Here is a 27,648-nt window from a genome sequence, read left to right on the forward strand (position 1 = left end):
CCAAATCAGATCCTCCGATCTAAGGTCCGAGTTGATTAGGGAATGTAGCTAATGGTGCCAAGGTTTATTTTGTTCTTGTTTTCGACTCCAAATCCAATTAGATCAATTATGCCACATTTTTACCACGTCGATAAATTTGGGAAATTCATGAAGTTGGCAAAACTTGACCCAAAGACAAATGTGATGGCCCCATGGACTAGCTGTTAGCACACTCAGAGTGTGTGTGAAGTCCTTCAATAGGAAGGACGCCAGTTCCTGTAAGGCATTGGGTTTCGGTGGATTATCTCGCGTTTACTTCACTTCGTAGGGAGGTGGGCCAATTAGGTGGACTCTGTTTCTTGTTAAAAAAAATATATAAAACAGTACAAAATAAATGTAATGCGGTGCTCTAAGAATAAGAATAGGTTCAGTAACTGGTTGACAGTCTTTGCCACTTGTTTTAGAAATCCATTCTTCCTTTTCAACAAGAGCCAACAGAGACATCACTATCTGTCTGACATAAGCCTTACAGCTACCCTATTTGGTTTCTTGGCTCTTACCTAGCATACTTGGTCTTGCCCAAAAGAGAAGAATACATCGCGCACCTAGTAATTTTCAAAGGCAACTCGTTGAAACTGGTGAAACACCAGTCTTAAAGACAAATCTGTGATGCTCTCTAATCACCAACTTTATTGAGCCAACAACATTCTTGGTACAATCATTAAATTCCCAAGAATGAACTTTGAAATTCACAGATTAAAAAAACTATCAGCTCTAACTAGCACCCCTCCATCATCTCACTATAAACTATGATTTTTCAAATTGGAATAAGAAAGGGCCCAACATCAATCTATCACTACTTTGATACAATGCTTAATATCTCAATAAAGCCTTGAAATTCAGTGATGAGGAAAACCATCAGCGCCAACTCTAGCACCCCTCTGAGATGAAGGCACCCTATCAAACCCTGCTGTGCATGGGTGTGTCGGTAGCTTTCAGAGGTGGGCCACTTAAGGCAAGGTGGTTGTACGGCCTCACCCGGGGTTTTTCTCTCTTCGGTGAGGGTTCCTCGTCCTAAAAAAACAAAAAACTTTAGCACCCCTCCATCTTAATACAAACTTGGATCTTTTGAATTTGGCTTTTGGAGAAACAAAACACCTATAATACCACTTTGATTTATGATTTATCCCAACATTCTGCGGTCCCTTGAATCTCTAAAAACACGAGACTTTCTTTGAGGCGGGTGGTGAGGAAAACCACATAAATCTTTCAATCAGAAATAGATAAAACTTTGAGATATCTTTTTTTTTTTTAAGAAAAACTTTGGGATATCTAGGATGATTCAATTGCTCCAGTAACACGGAGTTCTGTAGGACTTAAGAAGAAGAAGCACCGCTTCCTCACATATCAAACGCTCTCTGATGAGATAAGCGGGAGATGGCATCTGCTCCATCACGGTTTCTCTCTCCTCCCTCTCTGAGACCAACATCCCCACAACCCCTTCATCTCTCTCCTCATTCCTATGGCTTCATCTCTCGTGCAAGAAGAGGAAGAAGGGGAGGAAGAAGATGGGTGACTGTGAGAGCAATTGTGGCCAAGCCCACCATCTTGGTTGCAGATAAGCTGGGCGCAGCTGGGCTCGACCTCCTCGGGAGCTTCGCCAACGTGGATTGCTCCTACGACCTCACACAAGAGGAGCTCTGCACCAAGATCTCCCTCTGCGACGCCCTGATCGTCCGGAGCGGCACGAGGGTGGACCGCGAGGTTTTCGAGTCCTCCAACGGGCGGCTCAAGGTGGTGGGCAGGGCCGGTGTCGGCATCGACAACATCGACCTCGCCGCCGCTACCGAGCACGGCTGCCTCGTCGTGAACGCCCCCACCGCAAACACCGTCGCCGCCGCCGAGCACGGCATTGCCCTCCTTGCTGCCATGGCCCGCAACATCGCCCCGGCGGATGCTTCCATGAAATCCGGTGAGATTGGTGGCTCTGTGGAGCTGGTTTCGTTTCATTCTGCTGTGGTGGTCTTCCTAATTTTCCTCTTGTTGGTCTTCTTGGTCTGGTTGATAATCATGGTTTGTTTGTGTTCGGAAGTAGCATGAGTTCTTGTTGGGGCTTCTTAGATTTGATCAATGGGTAGTTCGTTTTGGTTGATTTCTATAAGATTTGTGATGTCCTTTTAAGCAGGGGTGTCATTGATTAAAGCCTTGGTGCTTTGCTTGTTTCTGCCTAATACTAGCATTACCATGATTCATGTAATTTGCTAATAACACCAAACCCGTATTGTTGTTAAAGAATGCGTGTTCCTATGCAAAAATAAATGAAGAAACAAAAACAAGAAAGATATACTGATAGAAAATCATGCTCTGTGCACCACGACATGGGTACTGCAGTGAAACACCAGTCAGATTTTTCAAGCACGATTTGGTAGTCTGGTACCAACGTTTTGAAAAGAGAAACTAGCTTATCGAATCAAAGAGAGGATTTATATCTTCCCACTTGATCCTTGAGAAAATCAATTTAATCTTATGCACAGGTTATTGAGTAAGCATTGAGAAAAATAATGAAATTCTGGACATAACGACTTGGTGTCTGAATATTACTGATTTGTCATAGAGCATTTGGAATTTCTTATGTTTGTTATGTGGGATTTTGGAAAGAGCAGGAAAATGGCAGAGGGAGAAGTTTGTTGGTGTCTCCCTAGTGGAAAAGACTCTAGCCGTGATGGGCTTCGGAAAGGTTGGATCAGAAGTTGCTCGACGTGCAAAGGCGCTGGGGATGCATGTCATTGCACACGATCCATATGCTCCTGTCGATCGGGCTCTTGCAATTGGTGTGGAGTTGGTGACCTTTGATGAGGTCCTAGCAACTGCGGACTTCATCTCCCTTCACATGCCTCTTACACCTGCCACATCAAAGATCTTCAATGATGAGGCTTTTGCAAAGATGAAGAGAGGAATGCGCATTGTCAATGTTGCTCGTGGGGGTGTAATTGATGAAGAAGCTCTTTTGAGAGCACTGGAATCTGGAATTGTTGCGCAGGTTTTTTCTCAAACCCTGCTGTTCTTCTCTCTGCTAAATGCAGCGTATAGTCCCAGACTGGTTTCCTAGTGAAGTCACTGTGTGGTCTGTGAACTCAGATAGATTAGTTTGATTCATTGATCTCCTTGTATCATTCTGGTGAGCATGAGTCCACTGTCTTTCCGGTCAAATCTCATACTGTCTCAAGACTCTTGAGTGACTCAGGCCAAATTCCAAATCTACAGCATATCTAGATGACTTGGACTAGAGGATTCAAGAGTTAACCGTGTCCAGAGGCAGGTTGATTTGCCTATGATACTTTCAGAGTTGCTAGTATATGAGTTTGTGCAGACTTGAAAAACTTTGATCAAATGATTGATGTAAGCCTTTGGTGTTACTTGGATTAGGCAGCTCTTGATGTCTTCATCGAAGAGCCACCACCCGAGGGTAATAGGCTGGTGTTGCATGAAAATGTTACGGTGACACCACATCTTGGTGCAAGCACAAGTGACGCTCAGGTATTCAGGTGGTAGGCTAGTTCTTTCTTTTATACTATAACATTTCTATACATTAGTCACGCCATTTAAACATTGCAATTTTCAGGAAGGAGTAGCTATTGAAATCGCAGAGGCTGTTGTTGGGGCTCTAAAAGGAGATCTCTCTTCCACTGCAGTAAATGCTCCCATGTTTTCTCCTGAGGTTTGTTTTCACATGGCTCGTTAGATGCACTTCTTAAATTGATTTTGAAGTGCCCCAATTTGTCTCCTACCAATAGCCATCTAGGAATTGCTTTCAACATGGTAGTTCTGTACAATGGAACCAAGCTGATTCATTAACTGCTAACCTGAAATTGTGGTGAACAATGAACGACTTTGAACTATTATTTTTTCTAGCATTCCCTGTTCATTCTGAGATTTCATTGAACTGCTCTTTCAGATTAAGGCATTAAGCATTGCAGTTACATTCTTTTAGTAACAGCAAATACTGATTGAATCAGTTGGCTGACAGTGAATTTCTGATAATTCACATCCATTTCAGGTTCTATCAGAGCTTTCTCCGTTTGTGGTGCTAGCAGAGAAGCTGGGAAGATTAGCTGTACAGTTGATAGGTGGAGGAAGTGGTGTAAAGTCTGTGAAGGTAACCTACGCTTCAGCAAGGTCCCTTGATGATCTCGACACACGGTTGCTCCGTGCAATGGTCATAAAGGGGCTGATTGAGCCCGTATCCAGCATGTTTGTGAACCTGGTAAATGCAGATTTCACAGCCAAACAGAGAGGCCTTCTTATAGTCGAGGAACACATGATGCTGGAGGGTTCACCTGAGAACCCTCTGGAGTTCATTCAAGTGCAGATTGCAAATGTGGAGTCAAGGTTTGCTAGTGCCATATCTGAAACTGGGGAGATCGGAGTTGAAGGCAGGGTGAAGTATGGGAGCCCTCATCTGACAAGGGTGGGAGCATTTGGTGTGGACGTGAGCTTGGAAGGGAGCCTAATCCTCTGCAGGCAAGTGGATCAACCGGGCATTATTGGTCGTGTGGGGAGCATCTTGGGAGATAACAATGTAAATGTAAACTTCATGACCTTGGGGAGAATTGCACCAGGCAAGCAAGCTGTGATGGCTATTGGTGTAGATGAGGAACCTAACAAGGAAACACTCAAGAAGATTGGAGAAATTGCAGCCATCGAGGAGTTTGTTTTCCTTAAGCTGTAGCCTCTCTTTGGCTTCCACTTTCAAGCTCAATTTTGAAGAGGCTGTACCTTTCGAGGCAGTGCTTTTGTATTCTGACATTGAGGTTAGATGTCTCTACTGAGAAGTCTACTTATAAATAAACATGACCCACAATTTTTTAATGATCTTTTGGCATATCTTTTATATTTGTGCTCTGCATTGCATAATTCAGAACAAATCCAGACTGACGTTAAGAGTACCATTCTATCTTGTCCACGAGGGTTCTGCCTAGGGCAGCTGTGGTTTGTCACCTGACATGAGACCATCACAATTCGAAACTCACTTGAGGTGTCATCTTGCCCAATGTTATCAGTATTGGTGCGCATCTGCCGATATGCATAGTATCGGCAGAAATTCGATAAGCTGCAGGCCTGGATCGGCTATTTTTAATAATTGTAAAAAATACCAAAAAATACTTTTTTAATATTTTTTTAAATTTATTGTACTGGTTTTAACACGTGTCACGTTATGATTGACATGTTATAATTTTTTATTATTTTTAGGCTGATACAAAACGATTTAGTTGAGTATCGGTGTCAGCCGATTTAGCTGAATCAGCTGAATCGGTGGCCCAACTATTCAGGGCCGATACCGATACTGACAACATTGCCCTTGCCACAATGTTGAAACTGGGTTTACCTTTGGGTGGGCAGGAGGGACCTCAAGAGTTTTCTCTTAGCCTAACCAAAAAAAAAATCAGTCTCCTATCAAGGTTGGTCCACTTAACATTCTCAAACATAAAATGGTTGAGAGTCCAGACATCTTTACTTGCACTCTAATAGTCCCGATTAACCAACGGGGCTTCGCTTGTCTGGCAAGAGCAGTTAGTGCACGTCACCTTGTCTTGGGAAGTTGCAAGTTCGAATCAGTACTGTCTAATAATAGTCCCGCATAATGTCGTGTGATAAATACAAAACTCAGAGGCTCACTGAATTCGTTGACCCAAAATCTCAAGTCCCTTGATGAATAAGGAATACATCAAGACCCGGCTTCAAAGACACTCTTAAATTTATTAATTTGTCAACTTGGTAAAATTTACTAGCCACCCCCACCGGATCAGCGGAGCCCTTTGCAGGCCCCGCCAAACTTGTCTAGCAACCAAAAACATGGGAAGGATACTTTATAATACTCCCCATTGTTGATTGTCACATTCTTTCCAAATCTTAGGATTTAATGGAGTTTTAGCAAACTCAATGGTTCGACCCAATCTTCCAACCCTTAATCACCAACAGACGCCCAGAGCTAGGGGATGGCAGTGGACCAGGGCAGGTGCGGGGGACAAGGTTTTCATCTTCGCCCCGTCTCAAAATAGTGACCTCCATCCTCAGTCCATCCCTGCCCCATCTCAAAATAGTGATCTCCATCCTCAGCGCGATTAGGGGACTTTAGACCTCCACCCCGGCTGTCTCAAATTTATCGTCTATGTCTACATCTCCGCTCCTCGTCCTATCCCCGTACTTGTTGCCGTATCTCACCAAATTTACCGTCTCCGTCTCTTACCACTGCATTCGTTAGAAGGAGGAGAAGGAGAGGCCGAGCCGTCGAGAGGGTCGAGTTGTCATGCTAAGCGACACGAGAAGCCTTGAGAGGAGGGCGAAAGGGTTGACCATGACGAGCGGAAAAAAAAAAAAAGAGGAAAGAGAACTGAAGAAGCTGAAAACATTGTTTTTAGACTTTAGGGTGAGAAATTTAGTATTAAGAATACATATAAGAATTATATTTAATTTTATCAAATAATTAAAGGTATTTTAGTTGTTTTACTAATGAGGATCAGGACGGGGCGGGTGCGAGGTGAGGCAGGGCGGAGAAAAGTGTAAGTTCATCCCCACGGGTTTTTATTTTCACCTCCATCCCCTATCCTTTCCCCGTTTCATGTCTTCCATCCCCGTCCCCAAACCAGGTTCGGATGGATCCTTGCTTCCCACCGGTCCACTGGCATTCCTGGCTAGAGCTACACAACTATCCACATGTACATGCGGACTAAAAGCGGCCAACCGGCCGATTACCGCTGACTCGGCAGCTGGTGATGGGATAGGGTTTGAAAGGGCATCGCTTGCAGTGTAGCCCGTCATCCTCTCAGAATAGTAAAAAGGAGAATGGCTCATGCTCAAGCAGTTGGGGATCAAATGGGGTTGGCGGTTTCGAGGCTGGTGAGGATGCTGTTTGCAAAGAGGGAGATGAGGATTCTGATGGTGGGTCTTGATACGGTCAATTTGCTAAGATTCAACTGAAAAATCAACGGTTCAAAATCTTTGTAAATTTTTTATGCTCTAAAAATCATTTTTTTCATCAAAAACACATGATCCAGGTGTGGATTCCTCATAAATCGACTATGCCCAACACATTTATGGGGTCAAACTGCAAAAAAAAACACCAGAAGAGCAGAAAAACCCATCAAGCACCTACATATAACTGAAATATATTTACCAACCAAATATGTTAACCAAGATTTTCATAGGTTCTTTTGAAAATTTCACTGTACTAATGTGATCCAGACGTTTGGTTTTATAAAAAACATTGGATCATCTAATTACAATGTATAAGAAGAATCTTTTGAGGGTTTAAAATCAATGGCTTAGAATTTTCATAAATATTCAAGCATAAAAAAACCCATTTCTTGATCCAACTGTTGAATCTTAGCAAATTGACTACACCCAATGCATCCACAAGATTAGATTTGCAAAAAAATCTATGAAAATCTTGGTTCATACCAGCAAAAATATTTGGTTGGTAAACATATTCCAGTTTCTCATATATATATATATATATATATATATATATATATATATATATATATATATATATATGGGCACCCGGCCCATAGCGGGCTGCTGCCCGCTCATCACCCCGACTCATGGTTTAAGGAACCCCTAGTTAAAAAAATGTAATATTTGTATTTTATTTTTCAGTTTTTTTTGACATCTGACCCTTGAGATGTGATCTACATATCAAGTTTACTGACCTTTGGATTATATTTTCTGATGTAAAGGTTAGATTTTAAGAAGGTTGAAAAATCAATGTACCAACCTTTTTAATCTCAAAAACTCATATTTTTAAGTAAAAACTCTATGATCCAAGGGTCGATTCCTACTATTTTGACCATGCTGAAGATATCCATGAGGTCAGGGAAGCAGATCAGGTCATGCTGAACATGAGCGTTTTTGCTCATGCCGACATCGTGGCCGTCTGTTTGCATTTTGGATGAATGCCACGTGGTTTTGTTGACCAAATCGGATGGCCACTATGCCTGCATGAGCAAAAACGCTCATGTTCAGCATGACCTGATCTGCTTCCTGATGTTAGATATGGTGAAACCAACCTGCCCCTCTGAGTTCCAACTAAGGCCTTCCTTAGCCACGATGGTAGCAAATGCTATCCCTAAGAGAGCTGGCTGGTTTTTATAGTACTAATGGGCGTGCGACGACAGTCTAAAAAGAAAAAAGAAAAAGCAGTGGTTTTGTTTATATGGATGCCATCCATAATTGTTAAGCTTCATACGTGGCTAGTGGGGGATAATATTGGCTACGCTCGTGGGTAAGAAACCCCTTAATTGGAACTCATAATAGAAAGTTGTTTGACCAAATCCAATCCCTTGAATGTGTTCGGCATGGTAAAAGTAGTTGTAAACGACTCTTGGTTCATATTTTTTCAACATAAAAAATAATTTTATGGGGGTCAAAAATTTAGTACGTTGTAGGTCGTTGATTTTTCAACCCCTGCAAAGTCTTACATATCCGGTATAATAACATGATCCAAGAACTGATTTCTACTAACCCATACATGTAGATCACATATGAAGAATCCGATGTGCAAAAAACATTCAAAAATAAAACAAAATACAGTTTGAAACTGATGGACGTATATCATTTTCTGCCAGGCAGAAGCTGGGTGTATTCACTGTTAGGCAAGGGGGAGCTGGGGCTTCATACTAATGATTTCAGCAACAGAGGCCTTGCCATAAGGTTTGCATGATATGCTCAAGCTTTTCAAGAACAGAGGCATCCTCCGGCATCTCTATTTAGCATGCTCTTTCTAAGCGGACTTGTTGGCTATAGCTAAGCCACTTCTCCTTTTTCTTAGTATAGCGTGGACTAGGCGGACTTCTATCTCCATACCCATGTCTAGTTAAGGAAGTTTTGACCTTCCACCTCCGACCATTCACTACAGTAGCTACATTCTCCACTTTATGGTTTTCGGAACCAACACAAACTTGCCTGCACACCCCCTTCCCTCTGCCCATGCATGTGCGCGCGCACACAACGCCAAGTCAGCTTAGTTCAGAAAATATGGTGCATTTGGAAACAAAAGTTTCTTCTAGCTTTTCAATCATGATTGCTTTCTTCAAATGCGTATTTCAAGCTGTGAAAGACACTTGCAGTTCACATTCTTATTTTAGCTTCTATTGTTCACCACATTGTTGTTGATTAGTTCTGTGTGCATGTAACTTCTGTTTCATACAATTATGAATCTGTGAATTCTTGGTGACCAACAAATGTAACTTATGGAACTGCGGTGAACAGATCCTGCCCTTGTGGAGGCACTACTTCCAGAACACGGGTTAATTTTTGTGGTTGACAGCAATGACAGATCGTATTCTTGAAGCCAGAGATGAGCTGCATCGAATGCTGAGTGGGGTTGGTCCTTTCTTGTAGATCTTTCAAACATTCGCAATAGTCATATGTCCTCTTAGTTACAATCCTTTTTAGCCCATGTCTTGGACGTTTTACACTAAACAGAAGCTCTTGGTGAAGCTTTAACAGTTGAGTCAGTAATGATCATTCTTCCTTATTCTACTATTTCTTGATCTTGATTTTTATCTAATTTTGAAAATTTATGTATCCAGAACAACAAATAGCCAGGTGAGTGGGTGCACAAGTTGCACGCAGGAGCGTAGATACACAACAGAGGAAGTGCAGTCTCATTTAATTGAAAACTGAAGTTACTGAACTGTGTGATACCATCCGCAGGTTCTGTGCATATTACGAAATTACCAAGCATCAATTTTTAAATGCCTAGCGGATATCAGCATATAAATTAATACTAATTTAAACACTTGGCCTTACAAGCATGTTGTGGTCAATTGTCCCATATAACCACATTTAACTAGCCGAGTAAATTTGGATTTCAAGTTATCTCGTGTGGGGCAATCCTTTTGAACATTGAACATAGCTTCTATGTGGGCTCTAAAGTGTGCATTTTTGTGATTTATGGTCTGAATGACCAGGATGACTTAATGAGGAAAGATCATTGGTTTTGGTTGCCTAGTCATTAAGGATGTGTTTGATAGCTAGGCATCTCAGATCCTAGATCTGAGCTGGCGTGGGGGGCGCTGATGTGGTGCAAGCCCCACACCAAGATCCCTGGTTTATCAAACACAGGATCTCAGGTCTGCCAGATTGAGGGTGTGAGATTCCTCACTTTGGTGAGAGTGAGAAAGGAGGCGGAGGGGTGCTGTTCGGGGATGGGATCTGAGAACTGACCTCCCTACTCCCTTCTAAGATCCTTGGATTTCAAATTTGAGGGATCTACTCAGATATCCCTTAGGTCTGAAATCCGAGGCTACCAAATGCCCCGTAAGTGTTTTTTCTGTGTACTGTCCATTGAAGTTGACAAAGTTGGATCTTGTCCATTATCTCTTATAACAAGTCATGCTAAATTGAAGTGTATTGTCCATGCCAAAATTTTGGATTCTGTTTAGATCTATCCTATGAACAAGGCATGGGGGACCCCGATATTTGGGTTTCAATTTGAGGTGCATAGTTCTTCAAAATGGACTAGTGCCAAACTGAATTTCTTTTTTCTTTTTTCAATTATTCAGGAGGAATTGCATCATGCAATACTGCTTGTATTTGCCAACAAGCAAGATCTTCCAAACGCCATGAGTGTTTCAGAAATAACTGACAAGCTTGGACTGCAATCTCTTTGTCAGCGCCCATGGTAAGATGAATCTGCTTGAGGTTTCATGAATCAGTCGAGTTTTGCTAATTGCTATTGCAGAACCTTAGCATTAGGGAGCATATGGACGATCTTGGCTATTCATTGGTGTAAAGTGCACGTAGTTTCTCATGACAAATGCAAAAGATCATAATTTTTACTTTTGAATTCTAGTATTTGTTTTACCCTAATCTTATGCAAAATGACGAGATTGCAGATGGATGGATAGACTATAATTCAACAATGACATTAAGATATCTTGACAAAACTTCCTCGAATGTGCATGCATCTTTTTCCATCAAAACAAATACAAATAATTCCATAAAAAAAAAAAAACTGGCTGTGATGTGTCGATCAATCATTTATTTTGGTCTTCAAGGAATTTGTTGTTTTCTGTTCAACAGGTATATTCAGAGTACTTGTGCCATTTCAGGCGTGGGACTGAAAGAAGGATTGTATTGGTTGTCCAGCAATATATCAAAATAAGGCAAGATCTCTCTCTCTCTCTCTTTCTCTCTCTCTCTCTGCTAAGTCTGTTTTGATTCATAACGTTGTTGCAGGGGAAGCAGATCAGGTCATGCTGAAAATGAGCGTTTTTGCTCATGCTGATATCGTGGCCATCCGATTTGCGCCCTCCTCCTTGGTGTTAATGAAACGCTTGTTTTATGTATGCACCAACTTTGTTCGGACATACTGGAGTATGTGCCTAAAGATTCTTAATAACGGTTATTATATATATATATATATCACATAATCATTATGAAAAATATAAGAGTTGCTGCATAATCATCCAAACATGGCGTTGGTAATTAATGCACAGATATCGGACACAACAACGTGATCATTATGGTTCCAAATTCTCTTGATAAAGACTTATTTCAAACATCAAGGATACGTGGTCTAATTGTTTGTCAAATCAAAGTTTGTAACTCCTTGTGCCTGAGGGATCCCAAGTAATCCGAGTTCAATTGCTAAATCTACGCAAGCTAGCCAGGTCCTAGTTGAATCAGCTGAACAACATGGAGTTGCAAATAGCTCCGAGTCTTCAAGGTTTTGTACAACATACTCTCCTGCCCCCCCCCCCCCTGCGTGCGCGCGCGCGCGCGCACACACACACACACAGGAGAGAGAGAGAGAGAGAGAGAGATGACATCAGGTGGACCATTAGATTAGATTCAATCCATTAATTCAAATTTAAGTTTAAATTCAAACCCTCATAAATTGTTAGTCTACTAATTGACGAAGCTTTTAACATGACAAACCAGATACAGATCCGAAGCACCATGAAGACAGGATGAAACCACTTGATTTTGAGGGGCAAACATCCACAAATCCACGACCTCAGGCATAATTCTTTCTCATGTAAACAACACGGCTCTAATTTGAAATGATACCTATGTTTCTGAAGACAAGAACGTGCTTATCTGCCTATCAAGTCATCCAGTTTTTGATATTTCCATAGGCTGGATATGCTTGACCTTCGAATGCTTCTTTTGAGATTTCCGATCACCGGCCTTCTTCGTGCTAGTTTTTGGATGGTCCAGTTGTGCCTCTGTTTGTCGACAAAGTGTCAATTCCAAATGCTGATGAATGGCAGATACTGGATCTGACTGGAATGCGGAATGACCTAGAACTGCTTGTAACTGTTTGACTTCCTTCTCACTGACCAAATCAAGTTTTTGTCAGTTCAATCATCATATCTGAAAGTTCCCCGTAACAATCTAGAGGTGAATTTCCATCAATTTTAAAGTGTTAGGACCAAATATAGAATGTGCAAATAACACTGTTTACACAAGTATGTGAGCAACGACATATATATATATATATATATATATATATATATATATATATATATATATATATATATATATATATATATATATATATATATATATATGAGAACTGAACATATTAGGCCCCATTTCTAGTTCTGCCCCATAGGTTTTAAGTGTTTATGATAGATCTGAATTGTTAGATGTGTTTAGCATGCTCGATTTAGAGGGAATCAACTTTTGGATCATGTTTTCTAGACAAAAATACATATTTTTATGAGCCAGGTAAAACAGGCACCTTCATAGCCATTGATTTTGGATCACTGGAAAAACCTGCATACGGGTCAGATTCCGGCGATCCAAAAGCTGGTTCCCACTAAACAAAACCTATAGATCACATCTACGGTGTTAGACGTGAGAGAGAAAAACTACAATTTTTGAAGGGGCCTAATGAGACCTAACGAAAAAGTGGTGAAATATGTGTGCGTGTGCATGTGGAGAGAGAGAGAGAGAGTATTTGAGGAACCTTATTAAAGGTATCCAACTATCCACATCATGTGACCCTTCTCAAGATACTCACAAAAAAGTTGTACTAAATATTAGTCACCATACTTTTCCAATTTTATTTTAAAGTGAAAATAGCCAATCAACGCTTATTTAATTCTAGCACTAACTTTTTTTTAGTATCTAGAGAAGAATCACAGGGCTCCTTAAAGGCCTCTATACCTGCACACACACACACACACACACACACACACACACACACACACACACACAGTTATTCATCAACAGAAGGATGGATGACCTACACTAGCTTTTGTTTAGATTTGCACTTCAACTTATACTTGGTTGTTGGAGCCAGTGATTGATTACCAGCTACCTCTGGAAGGAACTCAGCGAGAGCCGAGAGGTTATATGCTTTCTTTTCTCTTCGATGACCCCTATGTCTTTTCTTCTGTGCAACCAAGAACATGAAATATCAAGAGACAAAAAAAGTGATGAAATCAACATTACAAAGAAGTATAATAAGTCAACAACCAAACCAATGTCACAATTCCTTGCCCACCATATACATCAAGACCATCGGAATGAAATGGAGAGTCGATGAAATTAGTTTAAATGTATTCTATTCTCTAACATGTTTAAGCCAAAATAACCTTTTTAGGATGCAAATTAAATATGGGAGCTGAGATCCAATAGCACAAGAGACAAAGGTAATCCCCTCACCTTTGCAATTGCCTTCTTCGCACCTAAAGAGATGAAAGTATCTCTGACCTCTGAAATAGACAATGACAGTTTGGTTACATGTAGCAAAGACAACTAATCTAGTTATAGTTTACAGGAGGATGAAAAAATAGGGAAGGGGAAACGAGCATTTATATAATAAAGGAAGCCAATGAAAAGACTGTTTCAGCTTAAAGCATCATAGAAATTAGAAAGTATGGATCAAATGAAAGAGTTACTGAAAAGAACTTGGAGAGACCTTCACAAATAGATATTAGTTATTGCCACAAATGCCTCCTTGTTTTATTGAGAACATTCTTTAAATGTTATACTAATTGAATTTTCACAACGAATGCATCATCACATCTGCCCATAGAGGCATCTCGATAAAGATGGTTTTGTCAGCCGGCCAGAAATTTTAAAATGTTCCCTTGCTTTGTATGACAAACAATCAGTACCATACATTCAGCAGATGTAAGTTACACACAACCTACAACTGAAGTCGAAGAAAGTTCCCTGTTACGCATATGTGACCAAGTTATTCCCTGAAGAGAACAGGTCTAGAAAGTGACTTCCTGCCCATCCACAATTTTCAAGTACCATTTTCCGGGGATACAAAGGATAATGTTGGACAATAATATATGTATTCTATCTTGAAAACAAGGTTGCACGGTTTTCAAACTTTTAACTTTCAGATGCAATAAGCTGCAAATAAGCAGAAGATATGAGTGTGATTGCAAAAGTAGCTTACCAAAGAATAATTTCGTTAATAAGAATAAAAAAGAGAAAATTTTACCAAACTGAAGGTTATATCCCTATTGAAATTGGCATGGAGAACAAGTCCATTAATGAAGATACTGAAGATAATAGCCATGGAATAACCATATTTTAATAACAAATGACTGAATACATTGCTGAAGACAAAGAGTATGCAAGCAGAAAGCAGTTAAAGAGGACAACTTACTATCATGAAACTGAAGTTTCCTTTCAAGTTTATGCTTGACTCGTAGTAAGGGATCCTTTTTTGTACGACCTGATGAACTGCAGCAATAATAAATAAAAACATTAACCAGTCAAACATTGCAAAAGTTCTGACAGAACTTTTGTTGATTCAATTTTAACTGTCTAATATCTCAAAGTCCACTAATGACCATTCGTAAAATAGAACACATGGACCTACCAACCGACTTCACCAATATTTTGCAGTCTTAGTAAACCAATAGGATGTCAACTTCTGTAAGAAAGAAATCAAAAGTTGCAACATGAAGGCAAAGGAAGATCAGCTACATGTTGATCAGTCCATGTGAGGTGAAGCATTGGATCTCTCTGCACCATGATGGGCCAGCCCAAATTATGCATGAGGTCAACCCAACAAGCAACTTGACAGAGAATGGCCTATTAACAATTTCACAATTCACAAATAGATCTCAGCCAAGTAGATTTCATGGTACCTCCTAGTGCAAATATATGCCATCATGTTTGCATAAAGCAGGACCATGATCACGGCTAATAGGTCTTTAATTATAGAACCTTACTCCTTGAGATCCAAATGATTACAGACATTTAATAAGATATGTTCAGTAGATTAATGTGTAGATGTTTCTGGCACTTGGTCATCAGTTGTATTTTCAATACCCAAGAACGTTACCCACTATGGGTTTTCTCAAACTCATATAAGTGCAATCAAAGGTGCTCTGGCGGTCCAACCGAGCTACTTGCTGCAATAACAGCAGCCATGCTTACATTAACTGTTCACTTCATATTATACCATGAATATCAAAGGCTCGTCACTACCATGAATTGTTCAACCTGAAGTACACATTAGCACTTTCAATTCAAGGACTTCATTTAATCCAAGGAAAAACACAATTTCAACAAACATATTGATCATATTTCACAAAAGAATATAAAATGATTATAGAAAACACAATACTGTTAGTAAATAATCTGAATGATAATACATGCCAAAGTGATACAGAAATGGCCAGGGACTGTAACATCTTAGTAATTCATATACCTCAACCATAATTTACAGGAAGCACAAAAATGATGCCCAAGTCAAAATAAAATCTGGCAATGAGCCAACACACCTCTTGTTAACTGGACCCATTTGCAATGAAAGTTAAAGTTTGCACCTGAAAAGAAATAAGCTACATTTAGTAACAAATGCACAAATCACAATGAAAAAGCACCTGAAAAGAAATAAGCTACATTTAGTTACAAATGCACAAATCACTATGAAAAACAGAGGAGGGCAACAAAATAACATGTATAACACCACACTTGGTTATTTTAAAGATTGTTTAGATAGTTCAAACACGATATCGTGATCTTCACATTTTAACTTTCTGCACTCAGGTTGTGCCTGGATGCTCCCACTTATCCAGAAAACTGGGATAATTTGGCTTAGTCACGTTATCGAGCATAATCCAAAATCCCAACTTATCCAAATTTTCTGGACAAGTGGATGCATCGAAAATCCAAAACACCCCCATGAGTGCAACAAAAACAACCCTTTGTCAAAGGGCTCTGAATAAGGTCCGGACCTGCGATCTATGTTGTTTGAATTGGTGAAAAGAAACAGTTGATTCTCCCTATTGATGGTGTGTTTTATAAATCCACATCTCAACTCGAAAAGCTTGCCTGGTTAGAGTTAACACGACTGGAAATCCATTCACACAGAAAACAAATAACAAAGAACAAAACTAACATCCAAAATAGACATAAAATAAAATAATGCCAATCCATGAGAAACCATCTACGTGAGAAATGTAAATAAATGGTTGGCGCCAAACAACCGATCCCTCAAAACTCTCAGAAATAAGAATCACGATACTCAAAGAAGAGTCGTTCATCTTCTGGCGCTTAGCCCCTGCATCAACAACGGACGAAAAAGATATAAACATCTCTTCGAATCATTTTAACAAGCACTTGATCCACATCCTCCAAATAAATCGTTTCATTCCCACAAAACCAGATGAGGGCATGGTTAATTTGATGCGTTGGTGTGTGTGTGTGTGAGAGAGAAAGAGACCCTCAGATTCACCGATTATGCAGGCCCAGCGTAGCTTCAGGCGATGGGGAAGTTGCGGAGGCGCCAGACTTAGCTTCAGGGCAATTGGCGAGTTGCAGAGGTGGGATGAAAACGAGTTGGGTTTTTTTTAGGGTAAATTTTGATTTCGAGGCTAGGGAAAGGGTAAAACTGAGTAGTATATATATATATATATATATATATATATATATATAGTCCTATCACCGACAGGACCTTGCCTGACCTCCGGTCGTTAAAATCCTTAAAGGTCCCCTGCACACCCGGAGTACACGGTACACCCAGAGCTTCGACCTTGCAGCAAGGACCCTACCCTTGGGTTTGGAACTTGTGACATCCCTTCAACTTGATGACATTTACAAGTCACCCCTACCATTGAGCATAGCCCTTGAATAAAATGCAATGATATGGATTCAAGAACGAATCCATAAAGAAGAAGAGTGTGGGAAATAGGTATCATTTCCACGCATATTAAAAACTGGCCCAAGTAATGTTTTATCGCACCCTCAAAGTTTAAAGGCTAAAAGCCCGGAAAGAAACATTTGGAGGCGTTTGAAGTCCTTAGAAGCGTTTATATCGCGTTTTCTTCAGAAATTTGTTAAATGAATAGGAGAAATTGAATTCAAGCCCTTTTTTTTTCAAAATATCAGATATATAACCTGAAAGATACAGAAATTTTAAATTGTGTTTTTTTGCGAGAATTAAATTTCTCTTAGAGATTTGGCTGTGTTGCGCACGAGTTTAGAACCTGCATAATTTCAAGCCAACCTGACCTGACTCAACCCAAACCATTGCATGGATGGCTTCGATCCAATCAGGTCTCTCACATTGCTAGGTATGCGGGTTTCTACGAACGACAGTTTCATTTAGGGGTGGACATAAGGCCGGTCCTATTAGGACCAGCCAGTCCCAGTTATAATTAGGCTCATGTTGGGCCATGTGCATTTTGCACATGGGCCCAGCCCAAATTGGACCTGATTACATAAATGGGCTGGGCTCGGCCCAAGTTCAATCAGGCCTGAGCTGCAAATTGCAGTCCGAGCTCGACCCGATATAGGCCGGGTATCCGATGGCCTGTCGGGCACCCGGCTCGATGACCACCTATAGTTTCATTTTGTTTTTTGGTTTTAATTGAAGGAAAAACAATGGCTACACTCTAGAGTATGGTACTCTTTAGCTGCAGACTTTACCCTAAGAATGTGTTCAACATGGTCCATTTGCGAGGAAATGCACTTTGGATAGAGTGGTTTCAATGTAAAAATATGATTTTTTTATTAAAATGTCGAGGCATTGTATACCATTGAATTTTGTAGTTCTTAGAAAATCTCTTTATAAAGCACTTTTAGGATGTAAAACATTTTTTTTTACTAAGAGAACCATATATATCATATTTATAAGTTTTGATTCATTAAAAAAAAAACAAGAAAATGTGAAGCAATGGATAGTTTGTAGTACATGGTACATTATACTTGAAGTATCTAACACTTTTTCCTTAATTAAAAATGACACATTTTAAGTTGAGTTTTGCTAAAACATGCATAGGAGCGAGGAAGTGTTCAAACATGTAAATCATTTTTTCAATGAAAAATTACTTAAATATCCTATATTAAAAAAGGGTACATGTTTCCTAGAATCAATTGTATTTACAAACGACTTAGCAAACACTTTTTTCTATTTTTTTATTTTTTTCTTATATCTAAGATCATAGATATGTTTTTATTAGTGGGGCCAGCTTTTATATCACCAGATTCCAACTTGTAACCAGCCGTAGAAGGAATAGCTAGTGCAAGTCACCTTGTGTTGGGACGTTGCAGGTTCAAAACCCAATGGTATAACTGGTAGGGGTCTGCCTAACCTCAGCTTGCTTTAAAAAAAAAAAAATCGAACTTGTGTACAGGATTTTTCAGCTATCCAAAAATCTATGGTTGTGAATGCATTGATTTTTTTCACTCAAAAATTTGTGTTTTTTTTTTGTCAAAAAAATATTACCTAAGGGTTGATTTCTATTAAACCGACCATAATGAACACTTCTACCAGGTAAAAACAATTTAGGCTACGAGATTGCAACTATTCTACGTACAAATGATTATATTAAATATATACCCATTAAAAGAAATCCTTTTGCCCAAAGTTTCTTGCCAAGCGATAAAGTGCTTCACAATTTTTGCAAATGTGTAAAATTATGAGACACGATAGATCTTGGAAAGATAAATTGCCATATTAAACAATTTACAAAAACGAACTCAACGTTTGGACTATTTACAAACACACGCCTAACGTTTGGCAAACTATATTTAAAACGCCTGAGTTAAAAAACTACCTCTCAAATAGCCGATCGCCTAAGACAGTTGACGGGTAGAGATGGCAGTGGACTTGGAGAAAACAGGGCCCCGCCCCGCTTTGCCCCGTTTAGACCAGGGATGGAGGACATGAAATGGGGATCAAAACCCATTGGGAGATGGAGGCAGAGATGAACTTAAGCTTTCTCCCGCCTCGCCCCGTTCCGCTCCGCTCTTGATCCCTGTTAGTAAAATAATTAAAATACCTTTAAGAATGGCAGTGGACCAGAGAGAAACAGGGCCCCGACCCACCTGAACCTGTTTGAACTGGGAATGAAAGACATGAAACGGGAATAGAGGGCGGAATTTTGAGACGCTTGTCCCCCGCCCCAGTCCCAGTCCACTGCCATCCCTATTGACAGGAATCGTGATGTGGTATATGAAATTGCTGTTCTACCCTTTTTAATGAACATCTAGAATCAATCCAGAAGATGCTAAAAATAACTCCAACAATGATTTAAGAAGTGAAAACATTTTTACCAAACTAGTGCTCCCTCTCTCTCTTTCTCACACCTTACCCTCAGTTTTCTCTTCCAGCCTTTCCTTCGCTGCCTTGACCACCATATGAATAGGCGTTTTTCTTCTCCCAGAGTAGGGCTGGTAAACAAGCTGAACTAGCCGAGCCTACCTTATTTAATTTTGGCTCGTTTACCATTTAACTTAGCTCGAGCTCTGCTCGTGCTTGTATGTAGGCAAGCCAAGCTTGATCCTGAGCCGAACTCGAGACAGCTGAACCGAGGCACGAGCTGGCTCGTGTAAAAAAATCTCTTTTATATAGAAAGGCACAATAGCAACCGCTCCAGACTTGGCCCTAAATTAGGGGGCAGCAATAAAATAAAGAGATCTCACACTCAACCTTCCCCCTACCCCTCTTTCTCTCCCTAACTTCCCACTTACATGTACCCTTATATAAGTTACCACTATGAAATATGACAATATAAATTAATAAAAAATAGAAAATAAAAGCTACTCTCTTAATTTTTCTCTCCATTTTCAGTTTCCACGCATTCACCCACTCTAACCTCCACTCGCTAAGTCATCAATTTGAAGAAAAAAAAAACTCAAACTACTCTCCTATTTTATCTCCTCCATTTTCAGCTCTCTCTCTCTCTCATGCCAATGTTTGTCCCTTACCTTTTTTCCATACTTTTATCACTAAATGTTATGCATTTTACCAACTGCATTTTAATCCTTTCTTCACTTCTCTGGATGGCAGTGGATCGGGGCGGGGGCAGTGGACAAGGTCTCCTCCACCCATGCCCCGTCTCAAAATTCTGCCCTTCATCCCCTCCATTTTCGCACGGGTTTTTGATTTTAACCTCCATCCCCATTTCATGTTGTCCATCCTCGGTCCAAACGGGGCAAGGTGGGGAGGGGCCCCATTTTCCTTCGGTCCATTGCCATCGCTAAAGAAGGATCGAGGATGCGGCAGGGCGGGGCAAGATAGGGATTAAAGATAGGGATGGGGCAGGGCGGGGAAAAGTGCAAGTCCATCCCTAACCTCCATCCTCACCTCCATCCCTCTTTCATGTCCTCCATCCCCGGTCCAAATAGAGCAAGGTGGGACAGAGGTCCATTTTCCCCGATCCACTGCTCAGCATCCTCTTTTTTTCTACCCCACATTTCTTTGTAGTGCTGCCCAATTCTTGTATTGAAGGCAATGCATTTCTTTGAATAACCAGTGTTAAACATAATTTTCATTCCACTATGATCATGCTAAGCACAATATGTTTTTTCTCTGTCACCAAAATCAAGTTGGGCATCGGTTGGTTGAGGGGATGGATCTAACCCATTGGGAATAATATGGATATGTAGCGACTAGGGGTGGCAATTGTATCGGGTCGGCGGGTTGGCAGGTCAGAACACCTCAACATGAACCCAACCTGTTTATTAAACGGGTCAGGTGTGGCAAACACGAACACAACCCATTTATTAAACGGGTAACCCGACCCGACACGGTTAACCCGTTTAATAAACGGGTCGGGTCGACCCGACACGATTATATCTCTTCGTTAAAAGATGTTGTAAGCAGGAAATAAGAAAGGGGGTTATTTTAAGTAAGAAGAAATTAAAAAGAGTTATACTTTTAACTTTATTTGATGTTAAAAAAAATAATGTTTTTTTCAGATGAGAATATTTAATGTTATTGCTCTCAAGTCTTATCACCTTTGCGATTAACTTTCTGCATCTTTCTCTCTCTCACATTTAATCTTATTGCTCTCAAGTTTTGTTACCTCTGCAGGGTGAGGTTTTAAATATTTAAAAGTGTCATGTATATTTAAAATGGGTCAACACGATTACCAGTTTGGATTACAAACGGGTTGCGAATTTAATTATCAAAAGAATCATTTAAATATAAACGAGTTGCGGGTTGACGGGTTCGTATAAACGGGTCAAACGGGTTGGCGGGTTGGCATACCCCTAACACGAACCTGACCCATTTAATAAACGGGTTAGGCGGGTCGACCCGTTTACGACACAAACCCGTTTAAGCCAAACCCAAACCCAAACCCGTCTAAGAAGTGGGTTGGCAGGTCGTGTCAGATTTTGCCACCCCTAGTAGCGACTAGGCATCACAAAAATGATTTTGTATGAGTCCTATTTAGTCTTTTTTTCTTTAGAAATTTTGTTTGTTTGCTTGCCTAAGAAGTTTTTGATTTTTGAGTCTAGTGGTTGCTTAGAATAGTGACCGGATCTATTTTTAGAAAATTTAATGGTCGTTCATTGATGATATCATGAAAGGTTTGAATAGAAGGTTACCAGTTCTCTCTCTCTCTCTCTCTCTCTCTTGTGCAAAGCACCACTTTCACTTTCAGATAAAGATTTATCTTACAAAAGGACCAAAACTATTTTTTTAAAATATTTAATATCTCATAAACTCTAGCCCATAAACCTTATAGTATATTTAATTAATTATTCTCATTTTTTTACATTAATTTTCAATCTCTCTCTCTCTCTCGTTTGGTGCAAAGAACCTTTCTCATTGCATGAAAGTTAATTTTGTGACATGGGCTTTGAGCCTCACACCACTCTTTCACATGCTTTGAGATAAATACACACCTAAATTCTATATCTTACATTGTTATGAGCTTACACGAGTTGAACCTAGAGAGCACCCTACGAGCTGCTCAGGGCTCGGTTCTTCAGCTACATGAACGAGTTTATGGTGAGCTGAACTAAGCCAAGCCACAAGTTGCTCAGCTTGTTTCTCAACCTTACGAGAGAATGCACCATATATATTTGGCTAGTGACGACATGAGCGCACTATAAGAATTCTGCGGATTAGCGACAAATGCTATCAAACGTTAATCTGTCGCAAATTCATCGTTGAACTGTTTAGCAACGAATTGGTGACGGCTTAGCGATGGATAACATCCATCGTAATTTCTTGGTCGCTAATTAGCGATAGAATCGATATGTTGCTACTTCCATCTATAATTTGCAACGGATTAGCGAATGCCATGATCCGTCACGAGTCCATTGTTAAATAAGCACTGAATTGGTTTTGCGACAGATACATATCTGTCACCAATCTATCACAAAAATTTAATGATGAATATGTATCCATCTCTAAATTCAGTCATCAATTTGGCAACAAATTAGCGATAGATTACATTCTGTCTCAAAACATCAGTTGATTCAGTTTTTAAGACAGATAATATTTGTCGCTAATTCATCATAAAATTAAAAAACAAAATAAAATAATTTTGTTTGAAATATAAATATCGAAAAAAAAATTCTCGTTATACAATTTATATAACCTGTGTATAATAGAAAAAGTACACATAAAAAAATACATATACAAAGTAAGTGAAACAAATTTAATACAAGTTATAAGTGAAACAAATTTAACAAGTAGGTAAACATATACAAAGAGTTTCGTTTGAAACAACAAGTACGTAAAATAAATTCAACACATGAAGCTATTCATCGCCAAGATTTGGAGCATCATCCTCTTTATTGTCTCGATCTACCCCTCCATTCATGCCTCTATCAACTCCTCTACGTTGATCATCTCCAGCATCCTAAAAGAGAACTGAAATATTAGTATTGATAAACAAAATATAATGAAATAAATTATATGCAATGCACCTAATCTAAGGCAATCAAAGTAACATGCCTGAATGACACATAGACTAACAATAAAGTGAAGGACATTAACAGAATTCAGAGGCCAACAAACAGTATATGTAGAGTCCCTAAAAACTAATGACATAATAAAATATTATAGACATATATGTATTGAAATCTAACGGCATGGAACTTTAGATATGTATTGAAATATAACGTTATACGTACCTGACGGGCACCGGAGCTCATGTTGAAGGCAGACAAAGTTCTCCTATCCCGAAAAAAGTTGCATAACTCATTATGGAAAAGGTTGGGAATGACTTCATGTAAAAAGTCACGTATTGTGTCCTGAAGAAGCTGACGGATACCATCCCAAGAAATAACAGGGTCAATCAGATGTTGAGAGTTGATGCTGGCGAGAGAACTCTGAGAGCCCTGGCTGGAGGAGGCAATGACTGTTGTGGTGTTCATATTACTCCTAAACCCTAACACACGACCTTTTTTTGGTTCACTGGTTGCAGCCACCCATGATGCAGGATCAAAAGGCGGATGCTGAGTAGAGTCATCGCTCTACCATCTGTTGCTCGTATGACTCCTACAAAGTAATGATTATAGTATGAATTAATAATTATAATCTTTATGATAATATAATTCATGGTAACTTGTATATTAAAATGTTTATTAATATAATAAATACATACCATTGTCCTTTTTGCCTTCTCTGATACAAACTCACCCGTGCTCGTACATTTATGTGTTTCAACAAATACATTCTTGTAAGGCACATTGCCTCCTTTTTTGGCTTCTTATAAGGTTAAATGATAAAAGAATCAATTAGAAAGTATGTAGAAATACTTATAAATTTGATAATATATATTGATAAGTTACCATTTTCTTCTAGTGACTCTCAAAAGTCTAGAATCACTTGTGTCTAGATGGGCATCGAGTATCTTCGCTCGGTTCTATGCAGCTTTTGCTTAATGGTTTCAAAATTTATGGCTCGCCCATGCATCGCACATTATATCCCAATAATATGTCTTGATAGTAAAAGGGTCATGCAGTGAATCATCTATCCCATCAACTACTTTTATTGTTGCAGTCTTCATATTGTGAAGCATGTCAGCAAATCGACTGACAGTCACCTTCTGCCACACTAGCCTCGTGTCATGCTCCTCCTTCGCATTAGCTATGATAAACGATTGTATACCATGAATGAGGACCATAATCTGTTCAACACCTCATTCGGGTACTCTTTTCATTGAGCGACTGGTCCTAAAAGATGCTTAACTAGTGACATCTTAATTTCTCGAATCACTTCTTGTGGCTTGAACCTCGTACTGCATATGAATTAGTACACATTAACAACTGACTATCGATATACACTATTTATAAGATAAGTATTGGACAAGTGACAATGAAATACTTATGGTCGACTATCGATATACACTATTTAAATGAGTCGTCGTGTGTCAAACTGAGAAGACCCAACATCCGTATGACTCTCTTGGACTATTGTACAAAAAAAAAAATTCATGTACACATTCTATCTACATGTTGAGCAAATAACTTTAACCATTACGAAACTATACGTACCAATCGGCGTTGACTCGTGATGTGTATGAGTAGCTGGTGTAAGTGAGTCATGTGCAGGCGAAACATCATCTATAGAACAATGAGTTAGAAATTCATATAATGCATATTTAAACTAATCAAGTATATAATTATTTAAATGATATACCTATTGAAGCTGTACGTGAAGACGAAGGCTGAGACTGACGATCACTGAGCTGAAATTTTATAAAGATGATTAACAAGTAATAATTTGTATATCAACATATAAGCAAAAACATAATGAATGCCTATATTTAAATATAACACAAAGACATCTACCTAATGTTGTCCCACAACCTCCACTTGGTCATCGATCAGTGGGTGTTCGACCACTATGACCTCCATGAACCATATTTTAACAAATAAAAATGTTATTTGGATCAGTTGCATAACTCTTGATCTTAGAATGACATTCATGGGCATGACATATGCATAAAATGTAAAGATTTAAAGGTCCTACATGAATCAGTTTTATAACTATGCATGATATGTGCATGTATATGCTAAGTATGCATGAAATGTAATATGATATGCAAAATATAATGTTAAAATAGATAGTGCATATAAGAAAGTGATGTGGTATGTATTACAAGATGTATTTCACTAGCTCATATGAAAGAAGTAAGATTTTTGAAATCCTCAAGAAAATTAGGAAGTTTCATGAGAGACATGGCACATTGAGTGTATCAAAGTCGATCAAACATACTAGCATTAATCATCAAAGGAGTCGATCTTGAACAAGTCTTGTAAATGTTCTGAAAACTACCAATTGTTTGAATTTGCATAATATTTCTAACATGCAAAACCTACATGAAAAAAAAAACTCTTAGTATATGGTACTCTTCAAAAGAAAGTTTGCCCATTAGATTACATCAGAGGACCAAGTTCTATTGCCAAGTAAGCATCGTTCAAATACCTATACCAAAATAACATAATACCAAATCCATCAATCATAAAATTCAAACTACCCATCAACTCCATGTAAAACTAGAGCAACAAACTAAAGTTTCCTCCACCATTCATAAATAACCAATTCAGATCAATATTTCAAACTTCCAAAGATAGTCAATAGCTCTTCTTAAAAACCATCAATTCAACTCAAGCGAATAATCCAAACAGTATTCTTCCCATGTACTTCCTAATATCCAATATATTAGCTTTGCAAGCATTCAAACTAATTCAGAAACCAGAAGCGAACATCAACTCACACTCTAAAGCATTCAAAGAAAACTAATTGATTCAGAAAAACCCAAAAACATGAGCATGCAATCGAAAAGATCATACCACATGCACGTGCACCATCGACCCAAAACTAACCAATTCCACCAAATAATTATCCGGCAATTGAGTTACCACATGCAATATCTCCCTCTTCAAAACATGAAATTCCTCCTCTACAGTCGTCGTGTCCACAACGAACACGAAAGCAGGCCCTCCAAACCTCGAACTAAACTCGTTGCCCGCGTATGGAGAGGAAAACGAAGAGGAGGAAGATGGAAACTGCCCACTACTCCAATTAGGCCTTCCCCGATTAAGCTGATACTCGACCATGTTATACATGGGGAAGAGCTCAGTCGAGAGATTGTTCTCGTTGATGCCGGCGTACAAACCCGAGAATGAGTTCTTCTGGTAGTCCACCCGTGTGTAGAGGTTCAACACAACTCTGCAGCGCTTGCAGACTAGGGGCTTGTAAGAAAGAATGAGTAAATCAGCTTGGGGCGGGGGTGGACTCGACAACCTGGTCAAGCCCAACCCGAGCCTGACCCTGCCAAACAAGGGGGGAGAAAAGGGAAGCCGGAGGGCCAATGCCCTCTGGTTGGTGCCAAAGGGGGGCAAGCCCCTCCCCTGTCAAATGAGAAGAGGGAGAAAGCGAGGGGGTGGGCTTTCCTGAGCCCGACCCAGAGCAAGTGAGGGGTCGGGAGGGCAGCGGCGCCCTCCCCTCTGTCGCAAACAATCAAAGAAGGAGAAGAGAGACGAGAAGAAAGATGAAGAAAGAAAATGAAGAAGAAGACAACAGAGAGGGGGTAAGAGATCACCTGAGTGGGCCAGACGCGGAGTGGGGGTCGCCAGCATTGGGTGGCCGGAATACAGTGAGCGAGAGAGAGGGCTCACCTGAGGGAAAGGGGCAATAGAGGGGGAATGAGCGATGGAGGAGAAAGAGAGGTGGCCGACGAGGTCTCCGACGAGCTGTAGGTCGGAGCTCGTAGGTCGGATAGGCGGGAAGCAATCACAAAGAGAGGGGGAGAGTTGCACGAGAGGGGGAGGGAGTTGTTGGATGGTGGTTCGCCGAAGAGTGGGAATGGAGAAGGTGAGCAGCGCGGGAAAGATCAGCGAAAGAGGGGAGAGAGAGAGCAGGGGGAGGAGAGAATTTTGCACCCTAGTTGGTCATTTTATATCGGAAAGTAGCAACGGATTAGCGATGAAAACATTCTGTCTCAAACACCGCCATAAATTAGCGATGGAGTAGCAACGAAAAAATATTTTCGCTCATCCATCGCGAAGTTGCGGCAGATTTTGAGATAGAACGTTTCCATTGCTAATCTGTCGCTAATTAGCGGCAGATTTTGAGATAGAATTTTTCCATCGCTAATTCCGTAATTAATTTCAATTTTAAGAACGACTAGTTTTCTCTAGCTAATCCGTCGTAAATTTGTGATGAAAATAATTCATCGTAAATTTCTAAGGCTAATTAACATTTTTCTTGTAGTGGCGGTCGTTACTAAAGGGGTTGGTCATCGTCAATCGCAGTCGCAACATACTGTGTACCGATTGCTGGTGGCACTATTCACATTAGTGATGGCTGAAACTTGTCACTATAGTATTAGAACAATGGCGTTTAAGCAGTCACCACTAATTTACAAAACCATTTTTAAAAACGGTTTGTTGCATCATTGGCGACAGACATAGCCATCATCACCATTA

At 39.9% G+C, this 27,648-nt stretch overlaps 3 protein-coding genes across 6 annotated transcripts; 2 read left to right on the forward strand and 1 right to left on the reverse strand.

The window, feature by feature from the left end:
* The first annotated feature begins 1,339 nt into the window (after positions 1 to 1,339).
* LOC149841703 (D-3-phosphoglycerate dehydrogenase 3, chloroplastic-like) lies at positions 1,340 to 4,848 on the forward strand. 2 transcript variants are annotated; one of them, XM_089998659.1, is made up of 5 exons: positions 1,340 to 1,951; positions 2,643 to 3,019; positions 3,406 to 3,516; positions 3,602 to 3,697; positions 4,037 to 4,848. In XM_089998659.1, exons 1-5 carry the CDS (start codon positions 1,417 to 1,419, stop codon positions 4,706 to 4,708), a joined length of 1,791 nt encoding a protein of 596 aa, XP_089854785.1. In that variant the 5' UTR covers positions 1,340 to 1,416; the 3' UTR covers positions 4,709 to 4,848. The 2 variants fall into 2 exon arrangements, with proteins under 2 accessions (XP_089854785.1, XP_089854786.1); XM_089998660.1 differs by lacking the exon at positions 3,406 to 3,516 and having other exon boundaries at positions 1,355 to 1,951.
* A 1,974-nt stretch (positions 4,849 to 6,822) lies between these two features.
* On the forward strand, positions 6,823 to 11,146 carry LOC149841704 (ADP-ribosylation factor-like). Its single transcript, XM_089998505.1, has 4 exons — positions 6,823 to 6,918; positions 10,014 to 10,148; positions 10,545 to 10,663; positions 11,065 to 11,146. The coding sequence occupies exons 1-4, from the start codon at positions 6,823 to 6,825 to the stop codon at positions 11,144 to 11,146; spliced, it is 432 nt and encodes a 143-aa protein (XP_089854631.1).
* A 671-nt stretch (positions 11,147 to 11,817) lies between these two features.
* LOC149841705 (ribosome biogenesis protein slx9-like) lies at positions 11,818 to 16,827 on the reverse strand. Of its 3 annotated transcripts, none has more exons than XM_090001122.1 (6): positions 16,691 to 16,813; positions 15,747 to 15,791; positions 14,621 to 14,697; positions 13,660 to 13,709; positions 13,242 to 13,387; positions 11,818 to 12,322 (listed from the first exon to the last, which is right to left on the reverse strand). In XM_090001122.1, exons 2-6 carry the CDS (start codon positions 15,764 to 15,766, stop codon positions 12,097 to 12,099), a joined length of 519 nt encoding a protein of 172 aa, XP_089857248.1. In that variant the 5' UTR covers positions 15,767 to 15,791; positions 16,691 to 16,813; the 3' UTR covers positions 11,818 to 12,096. The 3 variants fall into 3 exon arrangements, with proteins under 3 accessions (XP_089857248.1, XP_089857250.1, XP_089857249.1); XM_090001124.1 differs by having other exon boundaries at positions 12,150 to 12,322; positions 13,306 to 13,387; positions 16,691 to 16,827; XM_090001123.1 differs by having other exon boundaries at positions 12,292 to 12,381; positions 16,691 to 16,827.
* Between the last annotated feature and the right edge of the window lie 10,821 nt (positions 16,828 to 27,648).

This window comes from Nuphar pumila, chromosome 3, assembly GCF_984573655.1.
Source record: "Nuphar pumila chromosome 3, dmNupPumi1.hap1.1, whole genome shotgun sequence".
Lineage (NCBI taxonomy): Eukaryota > Viridiplantae > Streptophyta > Magnoliopsida > Nymphaeales > Nymphaeaceae > Nuphar > Nuphar pumila.

Excerpts from the sequence above, each read along its gene's own strand:
- LOC149841703 (XM_089998659.1), top strand. The coding sequence starts at position 1,417 with ATGGCATCTGCTCCATCACGGTTTCTCTCTCCTCCCTCTCTGAGACCA. Across the intron at positions 1,952-2,642 it reads GGATGCTTCCATGAAATCCG|GAAAATGGCAGAGGGAGAAG; the intron begins GTGAGATTGGTG and ends TGGAAAGAGCAG. Across the intron at positions 3,517-3,601 it reads CAAGCACAAGTGACGCTCAG|GAAGGAGTAGCTATTGAAAT; the intron begins GTATTCAGGTGG and ends TGCAATTTTCAG.
- LOC149841704 (XM_089998505.1), top strand. The coding sequence starts at position 6,823 with ATGGCTCATGCTCAAGCAGTTGGGGATCAAATGGGGTTGGCGGTTTCG. Across the intron at positions 6,919-10,013 it reads GGGAGATGAGGATTCTGATG|CTAGGCATCTCAGATCCTAG; the intron begins GTGGGTCTTGAT and ends TGTGTTTGATAG. Across the intron at positions 10,149-10,544 it reads GTGTGAGATTCCTCACTTTG|GAGGAATTGCATCATGCAAT; the intron begins GTGAGAGTGAGA and ends TCAATTATTCAG.
- LOC149841705 (XM_090001122.1), bottom strand. The coding sequence starts at position 15,766 with ATGGGTCCAGTTAACAAGAG. Across the intron at positions 14,698-15,746 it reads ATGGGTCCAGTTAACAAGAG|TTCATCAGGTCGTACAAAAA; the intron begins GTGTGTTGGCTC and ends TTATTGCTGCAG. Across the intron at positions 12,323-13,241 it reads AAATCTAAACAAAAGCTAGT|TGAGAAGGAAGTCAAACAGT; the intron begins GTAGGTCATCCA and ends TGATTTGGTCAG.